Raw genomic sequence first — 17936 nt, forward strand, 5'->3', positions numbered from 1 at the left:
TTGTAATTTTATTGTAACAAAATTAAAGCCTTAACCATGACCAATGGCTTCAAACATAATTATTATTTTTAATATCCATGTCTAATTTTTTTTTTTTTAATTATTATATACTTCAAATAATTTTCATTTAATATTTTACACATTCATTATACCTTTTATCTACAAATTGAGAACTCTTGCCCTCTTTTCCACTAAAAAATATTTAGTGGGCCAACAATATTTTTTTAAGATAAATTTTGAGTATTATTATAACACATAGGGAGGATTTTGGGGGTTAATCAACTCACTGTTTCGAAATTTTTTTTTAAAAACATGGTGACATGGCCATGTGAGATTAACTTGTTTACATACCATGCGTTAACACTTATTTTTATAATTTATAAAATATGTGTGTACATAATTTATTTTGTCATATTAATTTAAGATTAACGATAAAAATATTTATTTTTTTTTCATTTAAGCTTTACATATATTTACAGTAATACCTATTACTAGTAAACTCAATACACATAATAAGTAATAACTAATATCTATAGGTAATGAGTAATGACTAACGAAAAACGAGTATTTATTAAATTTTATATTATATAATATTAAGTGAGGTCATATGGGTTGCATACGAGAAATCAAATCAAGAGTTTTTCTGGTCATAAATTGTCATCATATAACAACAGTTGGATAATAAACTAATATAATAATTAATCTGTTATAAAATGTAAACATAAGCAAAACGTTTAAATAATATATGACACATATTCTTATATTTTAAATTATCTATTCGAGTAAGTATATGAAAACATGGTAAACACTATACTTAAAATTATATACAGGTTGTTAGTAAAATATTTAGTTAGATTTTCTGTTGTACCTAGTCGAGCGTTAAGCTTAAATTAATAATATTTTCAATAATTGATTACAATAATAACTAATAAATAATACTTGTTTGTACTGTTTTATGAGCATTATGTTGTAGTTGCACGATTATAACATATTATTTGTTACTTATATACTAATTCACAATTTACATTTATAAACTTATAATATTGATTATGGGTAACCATTTAATAATTATATAGTAATAAGTCATAACTAATAACGATAAATATTATTCAATCTAGCCTTACGAGTTATGATTATTATTCGTTTTAAATGTATAGGTATTCACAAATCACAATCATTATTATAATCACTGTAATAATAATAAAAAAAATTTAAGGGATTAGGTATAGACAAACGTCATACAGTAATGTAAATACGTCTGTTTTATGAAAACGTTCGTAGAATCACGCAGAAGACATCGTAAGCTATCTTTAAAATTAAAAAATTAAACTATTGAAATTAGTCTCAGTTATGTACGCGTATTAAATGTATTATGTAGACTATATAGGTATATCTAAATTTAATTTAAATTAAATTGTATAATTATTTCTCGTCGTCTAAACACATCACCTAATTTTCTTACAATGGTTTATGCACATGCACTAATCACATTTAGAACGTACAATGTATTATTTTATTATTCAGTACACACTTACTTATGTCTTTCACTTAACGCATACACACACCGCTAACGTATATAATTATAAACTAATGAGCTTCTGGAAACAACGCGTGAGACTACTTCCGCTATATAATATGCGCATTACGCAACCGCGATCTCTAAACATAATATGAGTACAAACTATAGATAATAACGCTACTGACGTATTGTATGTCTTATGAGGTTATGTACGGTTTATACATATATATATTTAAAAAAAAATTAACTATAACGCTGCAGAAGTCGATTTTAAATTACTTCTGAAAATGATAATAATGGATCGTTGGAAGTCGTACGTCTTGTACGTATACAGTCACACACAATGATCACAATGGTCCGCACAAGCGACAATCATATTACAATATTAACCTAATCGGTGTCACCTAAGAGGACCGGATCCGCGTTTCACTCGGTTCCTTCGACGAGACTTGCCCAAACAGTCGTTGTTTTTCAGTTGACCGTTGACCATGTTCATACGGCAGTCGTAAGACAACGACGTCGGTTTACCGTGACTGTGTACGTTTACGTTTCCGGTCAACACCAACGACTTGACGGGTGTCCGCTGTACGCCATTTTTGTTTTCAAACACCCTGGAAATTCTAGAGTAGCTCCACGGTTCCGTGTTCGCAGGTAACACACGCCATTCGTGCAGTATGTTATCATCAAGCGTTTCGACTAAGAACTCATCCTCATTATCATCGTTGAAAATTGCGCTATATTGAAAAAAAAATTAATTAGTATTATGAATTTAAATGTGTACCTCTTTAGATCATAATATTGTGATCTAGGGTGTATCCCTAGATTCCGACGAGAAAAGGATTATATAAATTACCGCAGCCAGAGAAACCAATCCGTATAGATGTGAAGCCTTTTTTTTTTTTACAAAAATACACATTAACTGCTGCAATACAAACATATTATATTTACAGAAAAATATTTTAAATAAATTAAATATTTATATATAATATATACAATATATTGATTATAAATAATAAATACTATAATAGTTCATATAATTTGTTAGTCCTTGAAACATTATAAGGTTTGTTAGTTATTATATAAATTATACTAAAAAAAATGTGATTCCTTTAAATACATAATTGTGTCAAGGTTAAATAATTTTGTGCAAATATGCATGTAATCGTGTACCAATTTTTCACAGTTATCACAAATTAAAGTGTAAAACTACGTCAACTAATATATATTACACATTAATTTTTTTAATTTAATTTTAATAAACATTTAAGCAAGCATCCCTTTACCGTATTTACTTCTTTTAACCACTAAATACTAAGCGATCTTTTGTGGGGTCAAGATTTTGTACATCGGGTGGCGATTTCATATCGACATTTCCAGACCTCTTATCGCATCCCGTGCGTTTTATCAAATCGTCAACTCGACCAACCAGCACCCTGTACTTGACCGATTTACGATTTGTGACCATAGTTGTGAAATGATTTTGAAGTTGACATGACACTGCCCACACTTTGTCACCCACAATTTTCATACCACTGGGAAATTGAAAATCTTCGTCACTCTAAAAAAATAACAAATAATATATGATTATAAATAATAATAGGTAAGTATTTTGAGTTGTATGTAAAACGTAATATCTATCTTAGATGGATTCATGTTTTCTATAAATTTATTGTTAACCTGAGATTTAACTCTTGACGTTTTTCATAAAACTGAAATATCATCCTTAAGAGTTTGCCAGTAGTCAATGATGATCCATAAATTCACTTGTCTTATATAAGTAATGATCCTATCAATTTTAATATGTATCTTTTACAAAGCTTAACTCGTAAAATGTAATTTAATACAAAATACGGAAATTTACACAGTGACGTGTTTAAATCGTCATGTATACAAAATGAAACTACATACATCATTATACCTAGTATTAGGTATCGATAATTTAATTAATTATATGAGAGTAGTAATAAGTTATTATATTCACCTTATATATCGTGTGGGTGTGTTTTGTTGTAAATGGGTCCTGGCTGTTCCAGCAACCTAAACTGTTATCCATTGATGCGTATATAAGTACTCCACTGTCTGTCATAACTTCAACACTAGATTGGGTGTCTCTGACTTCCGAGGATAAAAAAAATGTACCCGAACCGTCGATTAAGCCATTTTGAAATAGCGATTTATTTTGTAATGTATTGGTATACACCCACGATTCTCTAATGCTAGCGAATGCATGGAAATATAATTTTCGATCGTTTTTTGTTATAGGACCTAAACATTTCCGAACATAGAGACATTATAATATACTATAGTATAGTCACTAATAAAATTTAAAATATATTACCTAAGGCTAACCCTAATACTCCATCCATTAAGTCAAAGTTAACTCCTTTGATTTTAAAATGAGCTTTATTTGGATACGGATAGAAATATGCTTGATCTACCACCCAGCTTTCGTCATTTTTAAAATCGTACACGACAAGTTTATACGCAGTAGTATCAGCTATATAAGCAAATGTATTACGGCCTTTTGAATCTCTGACATCGACTTCGATGTTAGTAAACAACGAAACGTCTTTAACCTGTGATGATGGAAATTTATATGTTCCTATATAACAATGATAATGAGACAAAATTATAAAGACGTCAGTGTTTTGAAAAAAATATAATAAAATAATTTCCAGACTTAATCATAATATTTAGACTTACTTATAACCCTATCGTCATTTTTCAAGTCAAATATTAAAAGTTTTGGGGGGCAAATGGAGCGAGCTGTCATCTCAAATTGGTCCAATGTGCCGACATCAACAATCCAAAATCGACCGAGATGGTCAATCTAAATATATAGGTAAGTATGAATTAATTTTGAAATAATTTTTTATAGTTTGGTTCAACTCGTTCACTCACTTTCATTCTAAATACGGAAATAATCGTATCGTCGCAATTGACCGTGTCTTCCGAAATAGTATTAGCCTTCCAATTTGGGTAGGGGGCTAATAGTACTGAGTCAGGGCGATCCCCTGGAACTATTTCTGCGATCGATGCAGGATTTCCCGGTTTGATACGAGGAATAGTTACGAACACTCGTTGTTTGGAAGCAGAATTTGAATTCGAACCCATATAATTAAAGTATAATTTTCCTTCAGATGCACCTATAAGTCAGAAGAGAAAGTAAAATGTTTTAAATTATTTACATATTATTATTTATTTGCATTATAATAAGGCATTTGTTATGTTCACAAAGAATAATGCGTTATATATAATTAATTATTTTATGTTAATAACGATAAACATAGAATTATTTATATAAAAAAATAAATAAATAAATATCTAAGCTATTTTTTTTTTAGATTTGCACATGGTTGAAACGTAATATTAATACCTAGTTTCGTAATTCATAGAGTCAATTATTTTAAATTATATTAAATATTTAAACATTTCATCATTAAATATCATTAATAAAATATAATAGTAATAAAATCGAAATATATTAATTAAATGCAGCTAGATAATAATGATGTTCTATTTGTTTTTTATTTTATACAAAATTCATCATTTATTATAATTATTATAAAAACTTTGCAGCACGGAGCTTTGCAATAACCCGTTTCTGAACGTTTTGGGATAGATTTCAAATGCAAAATATTAATAAATATCAAAAAGTATTATATTTTCTGTCAAAAAATAAAATAAAAATTCGATAACAATAGCGGTTACTTGATTTATGTGTGACGAAATGGAGTTTTTATTCATTAAACAAAGATTGATTTAAATAGAAAAAAAATACTGTGATATACCGGTGGATTTTGTTACGCACAGGAAATAAAATAAAACGTGCATATTATAATATGTATAAAAAAAAGTAAACACATTTTTTCCACTTTAATGTCAATAATAATAGTATACAATTTGTGTTCACGTTATGACCTGTAATTTTTCGCGATACCTACTGAACTAATTGTAAAACAAACGGTTTAGGTGCGAGTGACTATAATATAATACGGATTAGTGATTTAAATATATATATATGTATACATTTCAGCTACGCTTAAATCAATACACACACAATTTGCATATATAGAAATTTACCGAAGATTTCGACAAATGGATTACAAGTAGGTTGCTCATAAGCGTAACTAGACCTGGTAAATGATAACTGGGGTAGGGGGCTCAAGTCTCGCATAAAATTATTTCTTACTTAATAGACCTTGTTCAGTGAAAATGTATCGATTTTACAATAATTTGTGTTTTTATATTGTGTTTGTGTATGTACACGTTTAACGGGAAAAATAAAAAAATAAACACTTCAATCTTAAATTTTGAGGGTGGTTTCTGATGGTAAATTGAATCTATAGTTGGTACTTTTTAAAAGGTAAAAATTGAAAATTCTCAGTACTATTTGTCAAGCTTTATATCGATATATATATATATATTTATATTTTGCTTGTTTTTAATATACTCGTACTAAAAAAATAATTTTGACAAAATAAATAGACAATACTATGTAAATTAATTTATGTATATAATGTAAGTACCTAATATATAATTACATGGTTAATATACTTTAGATCCCCTCCCCGATCTAAGACGGGGCCTTGGTGCATGTATATATATCAAATACCTATGCAACAATATTATAATATGCTATTTATATAATATATATAATATATATAAGGTTTACGTGTACTCAACAAAACAATTAAATGACACAGGAATAATAGTGTACTGAATACACATATGACACATCGTGTCTGAATCGTGTCGGATTGTCTTTTATATTTTATAATTAAAACGTGCAACACACTATTATACATTATATTCACCATGAAATTTGTCGACGTCCAGTATGACACAGTTTTCCGGAATGAACTTCCTGGAATTTATGGCTAGTTCCCGGTGATTGGGGCTGGCGAATGTGTAGTCCACGTACACCCAGCTGTATTCGACGTTCATCGTCCCTGCAGCCGCGCTCACGAGCACCGCCGCCATCAATGTCGAAATCAACCCACCGCCGCAACAGCAACGATATGGCACCATCGTAGTGGTTTGAATTTACTGCACACTGAGACAACAATTAAATGAGACGTTATTCGTTAGTATATATAGTTGTTTACCTGTACGCTATCGAATATAATATATATGATGATATGTGTAGGTAATAGGTACTATTATAGGTACTGCGGCCAAAAATCATTAACACGGCGGACCGGAACGAGGAAAAAAACGGCAAAACTCGTGATATTACATAATTATTTATTTCGTATAATAGTCGACATTTATGAAATAGTTTGCTTGGTTTTTACCGCACGTATTATTCTATGTATGAAAGAATAAAATTGTCCAAACCGTCTCTGTACATACGCTAATAACGCATGCAAGTTTTTATAGATGCTATGAATCTTGCAAGCCGTCAGATACAAAGTGCATGCTATATATATATTGCATGAAAACAAAATTGGTTTCTTCAAAAGAAGATAAAACTGCTGAACAATTTATGAACTCGTCTTCTGTTTATATATTATATCCGTGTACCAGGTATTATTTATTTTTACCTTATATTTTCTCCTATAGTCTTATCGAATTGTTCGTCCAAAGCAACGAAAACGTTTAACTACCTACTTATTATAACTTATAATATATATATATTTAAATGATGCATTATACTGACACTGAGCACTATAATATATAGTGTACCTACCGTTTATATGATGTGTACCTGTACGGTAGAAGTACTTAAGGAGAATGTTGAATGTGCAATACCGTGTATTATACGGTGTATACTCGTATAAAACAAGGGGCAGAGAAGTATATGGATATCAATTCTTAAGTTAGTATATCTACTTTCAAGACCACTGAAATCGTCGACGCGCAATATAATATTATCTATTATAATTGTACACGAAAATACAATGGGCTAAGGTGACCGACCAGATAAATAAAGTTAAAATAGGATTACAATTTAGACGTATATGTATATGTGTGTGTGGTGGCCAGTGTGCTGTAAAAAAAAAAAACACTTAGCGATAATAGAGCTAGTTGACCACTTGGTGTCATAGAACTTGTGTTAACAACAATTTTCTGACGTGTATGCATAATAATATATTAAAATGAATTAATAAATGCGCCAGTTACCTAGCTAAATCGTATATAATTATTATAAATTCGTATTATTATAATACGAAAGCGGTTTTAAATTTAAGCGACCGGGGTGGTCCGACCGACCCCGGCCGAATTCGTTTAATTATAAGTTATAACTTTCGCATAATATAATATTATGTATACAATTTCAAACGATGATATTATGACGTTGTACGTGAGAGCGAATAATAATTACTTATCCGAGAATATTTGTAACGGAATCTCAAAAATAAAGTCCAATAATAACAAAACCAACACATCATACACACATATTTTTATATTGTCGGTTGAATGGAATAGGAAAATATTATGAGAAGGTACTATTATTACTATATTATGTATACATGCGTGACTATATATAATATACTTACATAAACAAGTATTTTAATAAGACCACTGGTGCACCGATTTTTTTTCACTTTTTTAAATAGTCGATGACCTAACGAGGATGAGTTAAATTCTTTAAACCGTTAGAAAAATTAAATAATCGTTACATTACCTATATATTAGTATGAGTACTTATAATAATGTATCTATACGCACTAGCTACCTATAATATTTAATCAATGTATGCGTAAAAAACGAATTTACCTATAATAAGTGACTTAGACTTTACGTAAATACATAACATCAAGACATTGAATTTCTAGGTATACGTAAATGCACAATGTGTAACTTGCTTTAGAGAAGTTTTTCCAGAAACGATAAATTTTAAATAGGTCCAAATCTTTACGTTTCACTAGCGTTTACAAAACAAACAGTTCATAAGTTGATCGCTCTAATAATTATTGGGTTTTTGATAACAATAAATTAAAAACACTAAAAAAAATTATCATTGAACATTAAAACATAATAAACTAAATATATTGTATATTTATTCAGACTTTGGATCATCAATCTTAGGTTAGCTAAATTTAAAATTAGACATGAGGTAGACAATCAGACAATCTATTGGTAAATAATATCGTTCTATTAGAACTAAATACCTGTATTAATCGCGATTTTTTTGTGTATTTGATTAACTTATACTTTATAGACTATTACACTCGTTACAATATACTTATTGGTGTTCGATGACCGTGACCAATAAACGTAAAATGCAAAAAAAAATATTAGATTACGAAATGTTTATTTTAATTCGGATTTCGGAGTTATGTGTAACACCATCCAAACGTTGTGGACTTAATTTGATTACTAATTCGGTAAAATAATATGACCTTTAATTAATCTTCATTAATTAAGCGAAAAACGTTTTTAAATCAAGGCTGTTTTAAAATAAAAACAAATGTTAACGTTTTATGCTATTTACTATATTACCTTTTTTTTCAAAGATCGTTTCTTCATCCTATTGTTACCGCACGTTTCGCATCCATAATATATAGGACTGATTATTTAAATAGTTATTTAAACTTGAGTATAAATTAGTGTTAAGTACTCGACCGCCTAAAATAAAAGTCTGGATTTGAATAGTTTTTTAATGAAAAATACTCTAGAGTCTAGATTAGTTGTTTTAAGTCTTAACATTACTTATTTCATAGGTACAACTGTATACAAGGTACATAAAGTCAGTTAGGTACTGCTTGAAAGGTATAATTCCTGATTTCCTGTGAATTCTGTAAATTTGTTATTTCTGCTAACGATCATCACATGGTATTTAGTTTCATCTTGTTTTACTTTGAAACATGTATGTATCTCTTTTCCAAATTCATAATATTTTTCATATATTTACCTTATTGTAAACATATGTTTTGTAGTTACTATAGCGGACTATACCCTCTAATAATAAACCCATTTTGGTACTTCTATATATTATGTAATGTTCTTATAGGAGAATTTTCTAGTCTATGTCATATTGATGTTGACAAATGTATACAACATAATATATTTATAACTTTTGTGTACTCGTACATTGAAAAAAAATTCTTCTTCTGGTTGAGAATTTCCCATAAAATTATTAACATAAATAAATATTTTATTAAGTATGATATTAATACAAATATACAATATACCTAATACATATTACTATTTATAAATTTACTTGTTTAGAAGCTTTTTGTTTTTAATTTAGTAGATAATTTAAGTCATGGTTAAGGTCTCTAATAAAGGAGACTGCATCGATTTCACCATCAAACACGACAAGAAAATAAATTTAATTTTAAATCGATGCTCCGCTTCAACAATAATACATACGCTCGTACATATTTTTGAAATTCAGATTAATAGATTATAATATCAAGTGATTTTTACGGTTTTTACTAAATAGCATTTGAAGTGAGCGTCTTTAGAAATTACTTCAAATCAGCACATCTAGTAACACGTTAATAAGAATTTGATTAGTTATGCATACATATTTAGTTATGTTTATATAACGACATAACACAATATATAAATAAATCACATGCTTATATTCGACACTATTAACGTTAGAATAATGATTACTCGTATAATATATTCTATCACATAGGTAGAATCGCGTTACGCCGTAAATAATAATAATATATAAGTACCATGATTTTGGTCTGTATAACTACTTTATATATTACTCGCTCTGATGAGTTGATGTATAATGCTTGTAAAACGAATTCACCGTATAAAATATAAAAATTATAATCATTGAAATTGCACCCGATCAATTTCGTTTATTTTCGTCACATTTTATCCATATTCATATACGAGTAGGTACTATAAAATATATTAAGTTATCTATTCATATGTATCATGTATGTACTATAGATTCATAATCGTTCGAAAACCTATTTACTTGTGTACAGCGGATCAATAGCGAATTGCATTAGGTACCTACATATTTATTATTATAAGCCACGGTATATTTGTATAAAATGAAATGTCAATATGATTTATATTACAACATGAATGCCGAATGGTTTTAAATTCCGAGTCGAACTATGTATATAAGTACCTATTAATCGATTAAATATATACATACATAGACAAGGTTATTTTTTCTAAAAACACTTTTAACAATAGTATAAAAATTGAGAAAGTTCAAAGTACTTACAAAACGGATCATCTATTTGACTATTTAAATATTTTAATAACAAATAATATAATATTATAATATTATGATTTTATACATTTTTCAGTAGTTTTAGAAGAACAACGTCAAGGATCATTAATATTAATGCTCTCCATTACGCCAAAATAGGTTTTTTTAAAAAAAATATAGACTATCTTTTGTGTTTGCATACAGCGTTTGTATAAATGTTTAATTTCCTGACCGTTATTGCCATTGATTTTTGGTCCGTGTACTCGTGTACTTGAACTCGAGTGTGTCCTTATAGTGGCGCAGACATAGAAAACACATTTATATTGAAGGACATTATCCCGAGTCAATCATCGCCGGTCCTGACCAGGAAATCTGATTTCAAGTATTTTTGTGCGTGTAAAAATAACGAATAACCAGTGTCCACAATATATTATAATATTATTGATTACCTATTATAGTCTATAACAAAAATAACAGTATAAAACGACACGATATTACAATAACATTTGGCGTGCCGTATTTAGCTATAGGTACATAACAATAATATTATTATTGTGTAGGTATCTATAAACACGCAGACCACTACATACATCACTAATATACAGCAGGTGTGTATTGTAGGTTAGAACGGTGCATACACATTATGCATTTATCGTTATATCAATACGTACATAGATTTAGTTCATGTCATAGATAAACAATAAATGATAATAATTAATCTACTGCGAATGTCTTGTGTATAAAGTACAACAAAACCATAATATAATAATGCATAATGCATGTTAAACTATCAATGAAATTAGATTTCCTGCAGTTATAATATTATTATTTATTACATGTTTATTATTATTACGTATTTGACATCGCGTCATCGCGAGATGGTTTATAGCGTTTTTACTCGGGTTTTCTCGGTTTTATTTTCAGTTTTGTTTTTAGTTCTATCCGCAGCAGTAGCGGCAATTGTATCGTTTACTATATAGTTCTTCTGCGGCGACAGCGTTACAAATGGAAAACGAAAAATAATAAATCACATCTCGAATTCTCAAACTCATAAATTATACCCAATAATTATAACTAATATTTAACATTAACGGATAAATGCCAGTTAGAGTTGCACAAAACGAAATCGGCCGTGATCACAACAATAATAAAATGCTATCGCGGGCACAAAACGCGGCAACAGTGTAACAGATAATAACACACCAACGCCACTACTAGAAACACGCAAAAATGCGATTTGTATTGAATTCTGAAATTGCGAAATAAAAAAAATCGATCTCACACTTTTTTGTTATTTTTGATTAACTACACATAAACGTTGTTGCCCGTATAATCGAAATTGTACATTGACACGCGGGCAGATAGAATAATATTATTACTAGGAAACCGTACATTAACTATATACCTATTACGTTATGATATTTACTATATGACGTATAAACGATAAACTGTTTATATAGGTACATATTATATCGATAATAGTGTTATTGGATTTAAATCATACGATAAATAACAACAGTTAAAGGCTTATAATAGTTAAATTTCAACATCTATTTTTTTTTTTTTTTTTTGTTACTAATAAGGAACTTTGAGGGCCACATATTATTAAATATATCAATAAATTATTTCCAGACGTAACAATATTATAGTCACCATTAATTATGCTCACAAAAGAAGCAATTTAACTTTTAAACACTATAATCTAATCATTCGCCTTTTTTCATTCGCTACGATGGTACGAAAACACATCATCACCTCCGAAGAAACTAAATATAATGATTTTTATAACTTCTCATCACGACTCTCCATAAAATTAAATTATATCTTGTATGAAAATAAATAGGTATATAGATATTAAGTTACAAGTTTACGATCTAAAAAACAAAGTTATTATAATCGCGTTCCTTCCTTATTTATTGCTAATAAAACGTTATTCATTTATTATAAACGAAGGAATTCAAGAAATAAAATAAACGTGTTTCAGAAAAATTTATTTTTGTCTGCTTATTTCTGTATCTGATTTACACTATTACCGTATGTCTGTATGCTAGTAACAAGTTTGGAGAATACTTAAAATTTATAACGGCTCATATTATCGTGGTGTAAGGTGTTAATTCATTAAATGTATCTGTATAAAATATATGGAAATATATTATATTCTGTATAGGTATAAGCTTGTTAAATGTTAAATGTCAAAAAATTAGAAATTAAAAAAATAATTGAATATTGTAAATAATATTTGAATTTGATTTGAATGATGATCATAACTATGAATTATGATTATAGTAACATTACTATGATATAATATAGGTATAGGTATATTATAAATATATTTTTATTTATTAAAACCATTTCACATACCGTAGATCATTATATATATATGTATATAATACATAGTCATTAGCCATATATAAGATATATCCTATATATTCACTATAGTGAAATGTAAAGATATCTAATACTAGTTTAGATTTCGATTAATAAATATTTGTCTCAATAATTGCTCCGTTATTGACCACCAAATACATTTAACTGGACCTATATATCGGGATTTAAATAGAAAAATAAATTGACAATTGTAATATATATATGTATATAAATTAGAAAACATTGAACATTTATTACGTACAGTATATAATACTATAATAGCGCTTGAAAATTGTACTAGGTACTGTAAGTCTGTAACCCTGTAATCAGCTATAGTAACTCATATATAGTCATACACACGTCATAAGAAGTAGGTAATAGTAAAATGTTACGCTGTTATTAAGTATTATTTTTGTAACAATAACTAGAGAGCTCTTGAATTCGTTTATTACACTTGATGTTACAGGCAAAATATTATATTATATATATATTGTATACTTATATATTATGTATTTATTAGTTCATCACCAGTATCACAGGAAACATATCTGTGCTATACGAGTATTATAATTAAAAATGTCGTATAAAACTTGAGAATAATTATTTAATATTTACTGATTACTAAGTTCAAGTATAATAATAAATAAAAATTAAAAATCATCTGATTTATGTTATTAGATTTGTTGACATATTCAAATTCTAGATAGCTATGGGAATACAAATATTTTTGCATAGAAAAGACAGCTTTGTTTATGTAACTCTCATCAAATTATATTATTAAAAATTCGAGTTTAGACTATAATAAGACAAGTAATTATACTAATAAAGTTATCTGCAAAAGAAAGAAATAATGAGTGTAATAGCCCATAGGTAAATAGTAATTTATTAATAATTGTTTTTGTAGCTAATATATACATATTTTCAGTTGATAAATATTAATTTTATAAATGTTTCATTAAAAACAGTATAACTAGTACAAAATCCTATTCGAAAGATATAGTTATACAACAATTTAAAAATTTTAACGTTTATTTTAAGCGTATAGGTTTAACTATAGGTAATACTATTATACACAATATAGGTACTATAATATTGGTAATAGTATTATTTTTTTATAGATTATTATAAATAAGTTTATTTTTAGGATTTTTAATATATACATTACACATATTAGTTTATTATTCCTTATAGGTATGCTCTATAAAGTAGGTACTTAAACTGTTTTTTACAACTTAATTCATAGGTATATTATTCTTTTGTATTAAAATAAATTATTTTGATGTTAAAACTAAAAATAATCGCCGTTTTATCGTTTTTAAATTTATGTATACAAATGTAAAACATGCTTAAAAAACTTAACATTCACAACATAAGTAAAGTCAACAAAAATAATTGAATGCTAATTTTTACTTATGAACAATGCGATTTTTATTTAAATTATTATCTATCCTTTTTTAATGGATTATACCTACTAGTGAAATTTGGCAAAACTACGAATAATTAAATCTTAAATTAATGTAGACTTACGTTTGTATATTTTTTTCTTGTAATTATCACGTGTGGCACTATTTATAAACATTAAACATCACTTATTAAAAAAAATTTTAATTTTATTGAATTTCGTAAAAGCCACTAGAATTAGTTAAATTACAATTATTTCAGTTAAATGTACACATTATGTTTACTACGATGTTGATTGCATAGTACTAAATGACCGTTAACACCGACAGAAACCCGAGCGAAACGTAAAAAGTATTTTCCCTCCTTTTCCAATTAATCAGCACTCGGTTTGCGAGTAGGGCCTGTTTTATGTTACAATTGTCTGTGTATAATATGACTAATATTATTATTTTATGTTATAACTTGATATCTCTTCGAACCATCTTATTTTAACCATTTGCATACCCAAGTCATTTATATAATCAATAATTAATAATAGTACGTTTATTATAGTAGCACTATATTTATAAGTATAAACGGAATAGTTCTTAAAACACGTTATTATTTGAACTACAATATTTTAATACAAGCACCATTAGAAAAATTCTCGATATAATACCAGTTTGTTATTAATCTGCTTTCAGACTGGACTTAAATTATAAATTATTATAATATGCTATTGTACATGTGTATAGGTACTTATATTTTATTTTTCGGAATAAAGTAGTTTATGCATAAATACCTAACCTAATCGCGAGTAGCTTAATAATATAATTTATTGTGTAGTATATTATATAATATAAGTTAAAATAAAATATATCTCAATTTAAATAAATGTAACTCTGTGAATAAGCTGTTGAAGCTATACGAGATATATAAAATAATCAATAACTTTAAAAAAAAAATTGAAATTTTTTATCTGAATACCTATATTTTTTGAGAATAAAATAAGTTCATTTTGAAAACATAACATATTTTAATTATCTATACGATAAACTAATACACAAAGAAAATAATGGTAATAATAATAATAATAATATTATGTAATTGTACTTACAAGGTTATATTTTTGATTTTACCAAATGAATCTTAATTCTTAATGTTGTGGTATGTTAGAAAAAATGTATAAGTTATAAACGTTTTCAATAATAAAAACAATAACTTTATTTGTGATCAACAAATATTAAAAGTATAACTTAATTAAAAATACTTAACAGTTTGTCGATTAATTAAAATATTTAACAGCTAAAAAAATGTTTGATATATTCTTCGCTGCACGAAAAATAAAAAATATTTTTATTCTAAAATACGATTAAATATAATTAAAGCACCTAAAAAGTAGTAATTACATTAATCATTGGTTATTAGGGGTAACTTTACAAAAATTCCAATTAAAATAATAATACCTAATAATAATAACAACAGTAAATGTAGACTGAATGTTATGAATTCCACCAAAAGGTGGTGTACTAGCGTCACACAATTCAGAGGAACCCGATTGAACATAGTTTACCTTTTTGAAAATTCGATTGAGAATAATCAAACGAATATAATGTTGCCAATTTTTCTATCTCGTTTTATTCGTTAGTAGTTTTACTATAATACGAGTCGACCAGAGTCGTATCAGAGGTATAATTTAATCGTAATAAGGCATGGTGGTTATTTTCACTGGTGGTTTAATATTTATTATATCCTATAATATAGGGTAGGGCATTTATAATAATATTTTTTTTGTCGTTGTGGTAAACATTTAAAAATTTAAAGTAATAAAAAATTCAAAAGATCACTTACTACTTAGAACTTTACTGAGTGATTTTTTCTATTTATTTATATTAAACCTATTAAAATGGAAATAAAAACTAATGATTTTTAAATGAATCTGCAATAAAATAAATTATGACTAACTAAATCAAAACATCTAGAAAATCTAAAAAATACATTTAAGCTAAATTATTTATTACTAAGTACTTAACTATATACAATATACATAGTAAGTAGTAAATATTTGTTATGTATTTTACTATTTTAAAACTTAAACATATAAAATATTAAACGTAAGTACCTACATTAGAGATTGTATTTATTATAATTAGGTATTATAACTATTTACAACAACTAGTTTTAGATATTTTGTATATGTGTGCGAATGTGACTGCAGTAAATATATAACATGTTAGACAATATATTTAGCCATAGGTAAATTAATTTTTTCCTAATTTTCAAAAATCAATCAATGCAAAAAACGCGTTTAAGTTGTTAGTACCTACAACTTCATTATTTTAAAATTATTCTCATATACATATTTCCTTTGTTAAATTCTCCAATATATATTAGTGAATTACGTAATATATACATTATACATATATCGTACATACGTATAGCACCTATCAATAATATTTTGACTTATAAGTTATAAGTGTTATAACTATCACTTATTTTTCAAGAGCATAAAATGACTCCAACAGAAGAAAAGTTTAAAAAAAATATTAAATTATTAAATATTTGATATATTTATCGTTTTGCGAATGATTTATTTCGCGTGTTTCGTATTATATATGTTTGTAAAACAAATTGAATTCACTACAATTTCTATTTTATTATGAATAATTATATGATCCACGCAAGATAACAGGAATAATATATATCTAATATACAATGTCCATCCTATGTGAAAGGAATTGGCAATTATTATTAACGAAAACTCTAGCTCAAGTGAGGAGAATCCATAACGGCGGAAAAAATATGTTCTAAAAAAATAATAAAGAGTAGTATGTACGGTGACTATTTCTAAAATCTAGCAAATGACACGCTTTTATAAACACATGATTCTGTATCTATGAAAGTAAAGAAAATGGTTTTATAATTAAATTAAATTATATTATTAACATTTGTAACATTCGTTTTCGGGATACATATTTTTGAAGTAGCTATATTATATAGCGTATAAGAGTATAAGGTCAAGTTTGAATATTTTTATTCATGTGAATTTCGAAAAAAGAGATTTTTCTCGAAATAATTTTTCTATTCATGTCTTATATTATTTAGTCTGTAAGTAAATGCTTTTATTATTCAATAAACATGCCAGCATGTGATATGTCTAAAATAAACGTATAGCATAATGGATCTAGGAAATGGCTAAATTAGATTGTCTATATTGCACGTGTTCATGTTTTCACGGCCAACCAAATTTACGTAATTGCAAGTCTTTAAAGTTATTCCATTATACACTCTAGTAATTGATTGATCATATTGTTCAACGGTCAAATTAAATTAAATATTTTTAATATAGCAAATATTTTGATTAATGACGTTCAAAATGATTTATTCGTTAAAGAGCAATGCAACATAAACAAAATATAGGTATACTTATTACTTATATATCTAATTGTTTTTATACATATTATAATTTGTAGTAAATAGTGAAAGTACTATGCCACTACGCCGGCACATGTTAAATAAATATATGCTTTA

General features: G+C 27.1%; 1 protein-coding gene across 3 annotated transcripts; it reads right to left on the reverse strand.

Annotated features, from left to right (window-relative positions):
* Positions 1-563: 563 nt before the first annotated feature.
* LOC114129236 (protein yellow-like) lies at positions 564-14740 on the reverse strand. 3 transcript variants are annotated; one of them, XM_027993896.2, is made up of 8 exons: positions 14553-14740; positions 6337-6575; positions 4421-4665; positions 4223-4349; positions 3858-4121; positions 3501-3784; positions 2899-3077; positions 564-2253 (listed from the first exon to the last, which is right to left on the reverse strand). In XM_027993896.2, exons 2-8 carry the CDS (start codon positions 6548-6550, stop codon positions 1920-1922), a joined length of 1647 nt encoding a protein of 548 aa, XP_027849697.2. In that variant the 5' UTR covers positions 6551-6575; positions 14553-14740; the 3' UTR covers positions 564-1919. The 3 variants fall into 3 exon arrangements, with proteins under 3 accessions (XP_027849697.2, XP_027849696.2, XP_027849695.2); XM_027993895.2 differs by lacking the exons at positions 564-2253; positions 14553-14740 and adding an exon at positions 8969-9055 and having other exon boundaries at positions 2440-3077; XM_027993894.2 differs by lacking the exons at positions 564-2253; positions 14553-14740 and adding an exon at positions 7212-7229 and having other exon boundaries at positions 2440-3077.
* Between the last annotated feature and the right edge of the window lie 3196 nt (positions 14741-17936).

Source organism: Aphis gossypii, chromosome 3 (assembly GCF_020184175.1).
Source record: "Aphis gossypii isolate Hap1 chromosome 3, ASM2018417v2, whole genome shotgun sequence".
Taxonomy (NCBI): Eukaryota; Metazoa; Arthropoda; class Insecta; order Hemiptera; family Aphididae; genus Aphis; species Aphis gossypii.

What these genes read in the sequence shown, in the direction of transcription:
- LOC114129236 (XM_027993896.2), bottom strand. Translation starts at nt 6,550, where the DNA reads ATGGTGCCATATCGTTGCTGTTGCGGCGGTGGGTTGATTTCGACATTG. An exon ending in TTTCCGTATTTAGAATGAAA is followed by an intron (nt 4,350 to 4,420) that starts GTGAGTGAACGA and finishes CTATATATTTAG; the next exon opens with ATTGACCATCTCGGTCGATT. An exon ending in CGCACGGGATGCGATAAGAG is followed by an intron (nt 2,254 to 2,898) that starts GTCTGGAAATGT and finishes TTTTCAATATAG; the next exon opens with CGCAATTTTCAACGATGATA.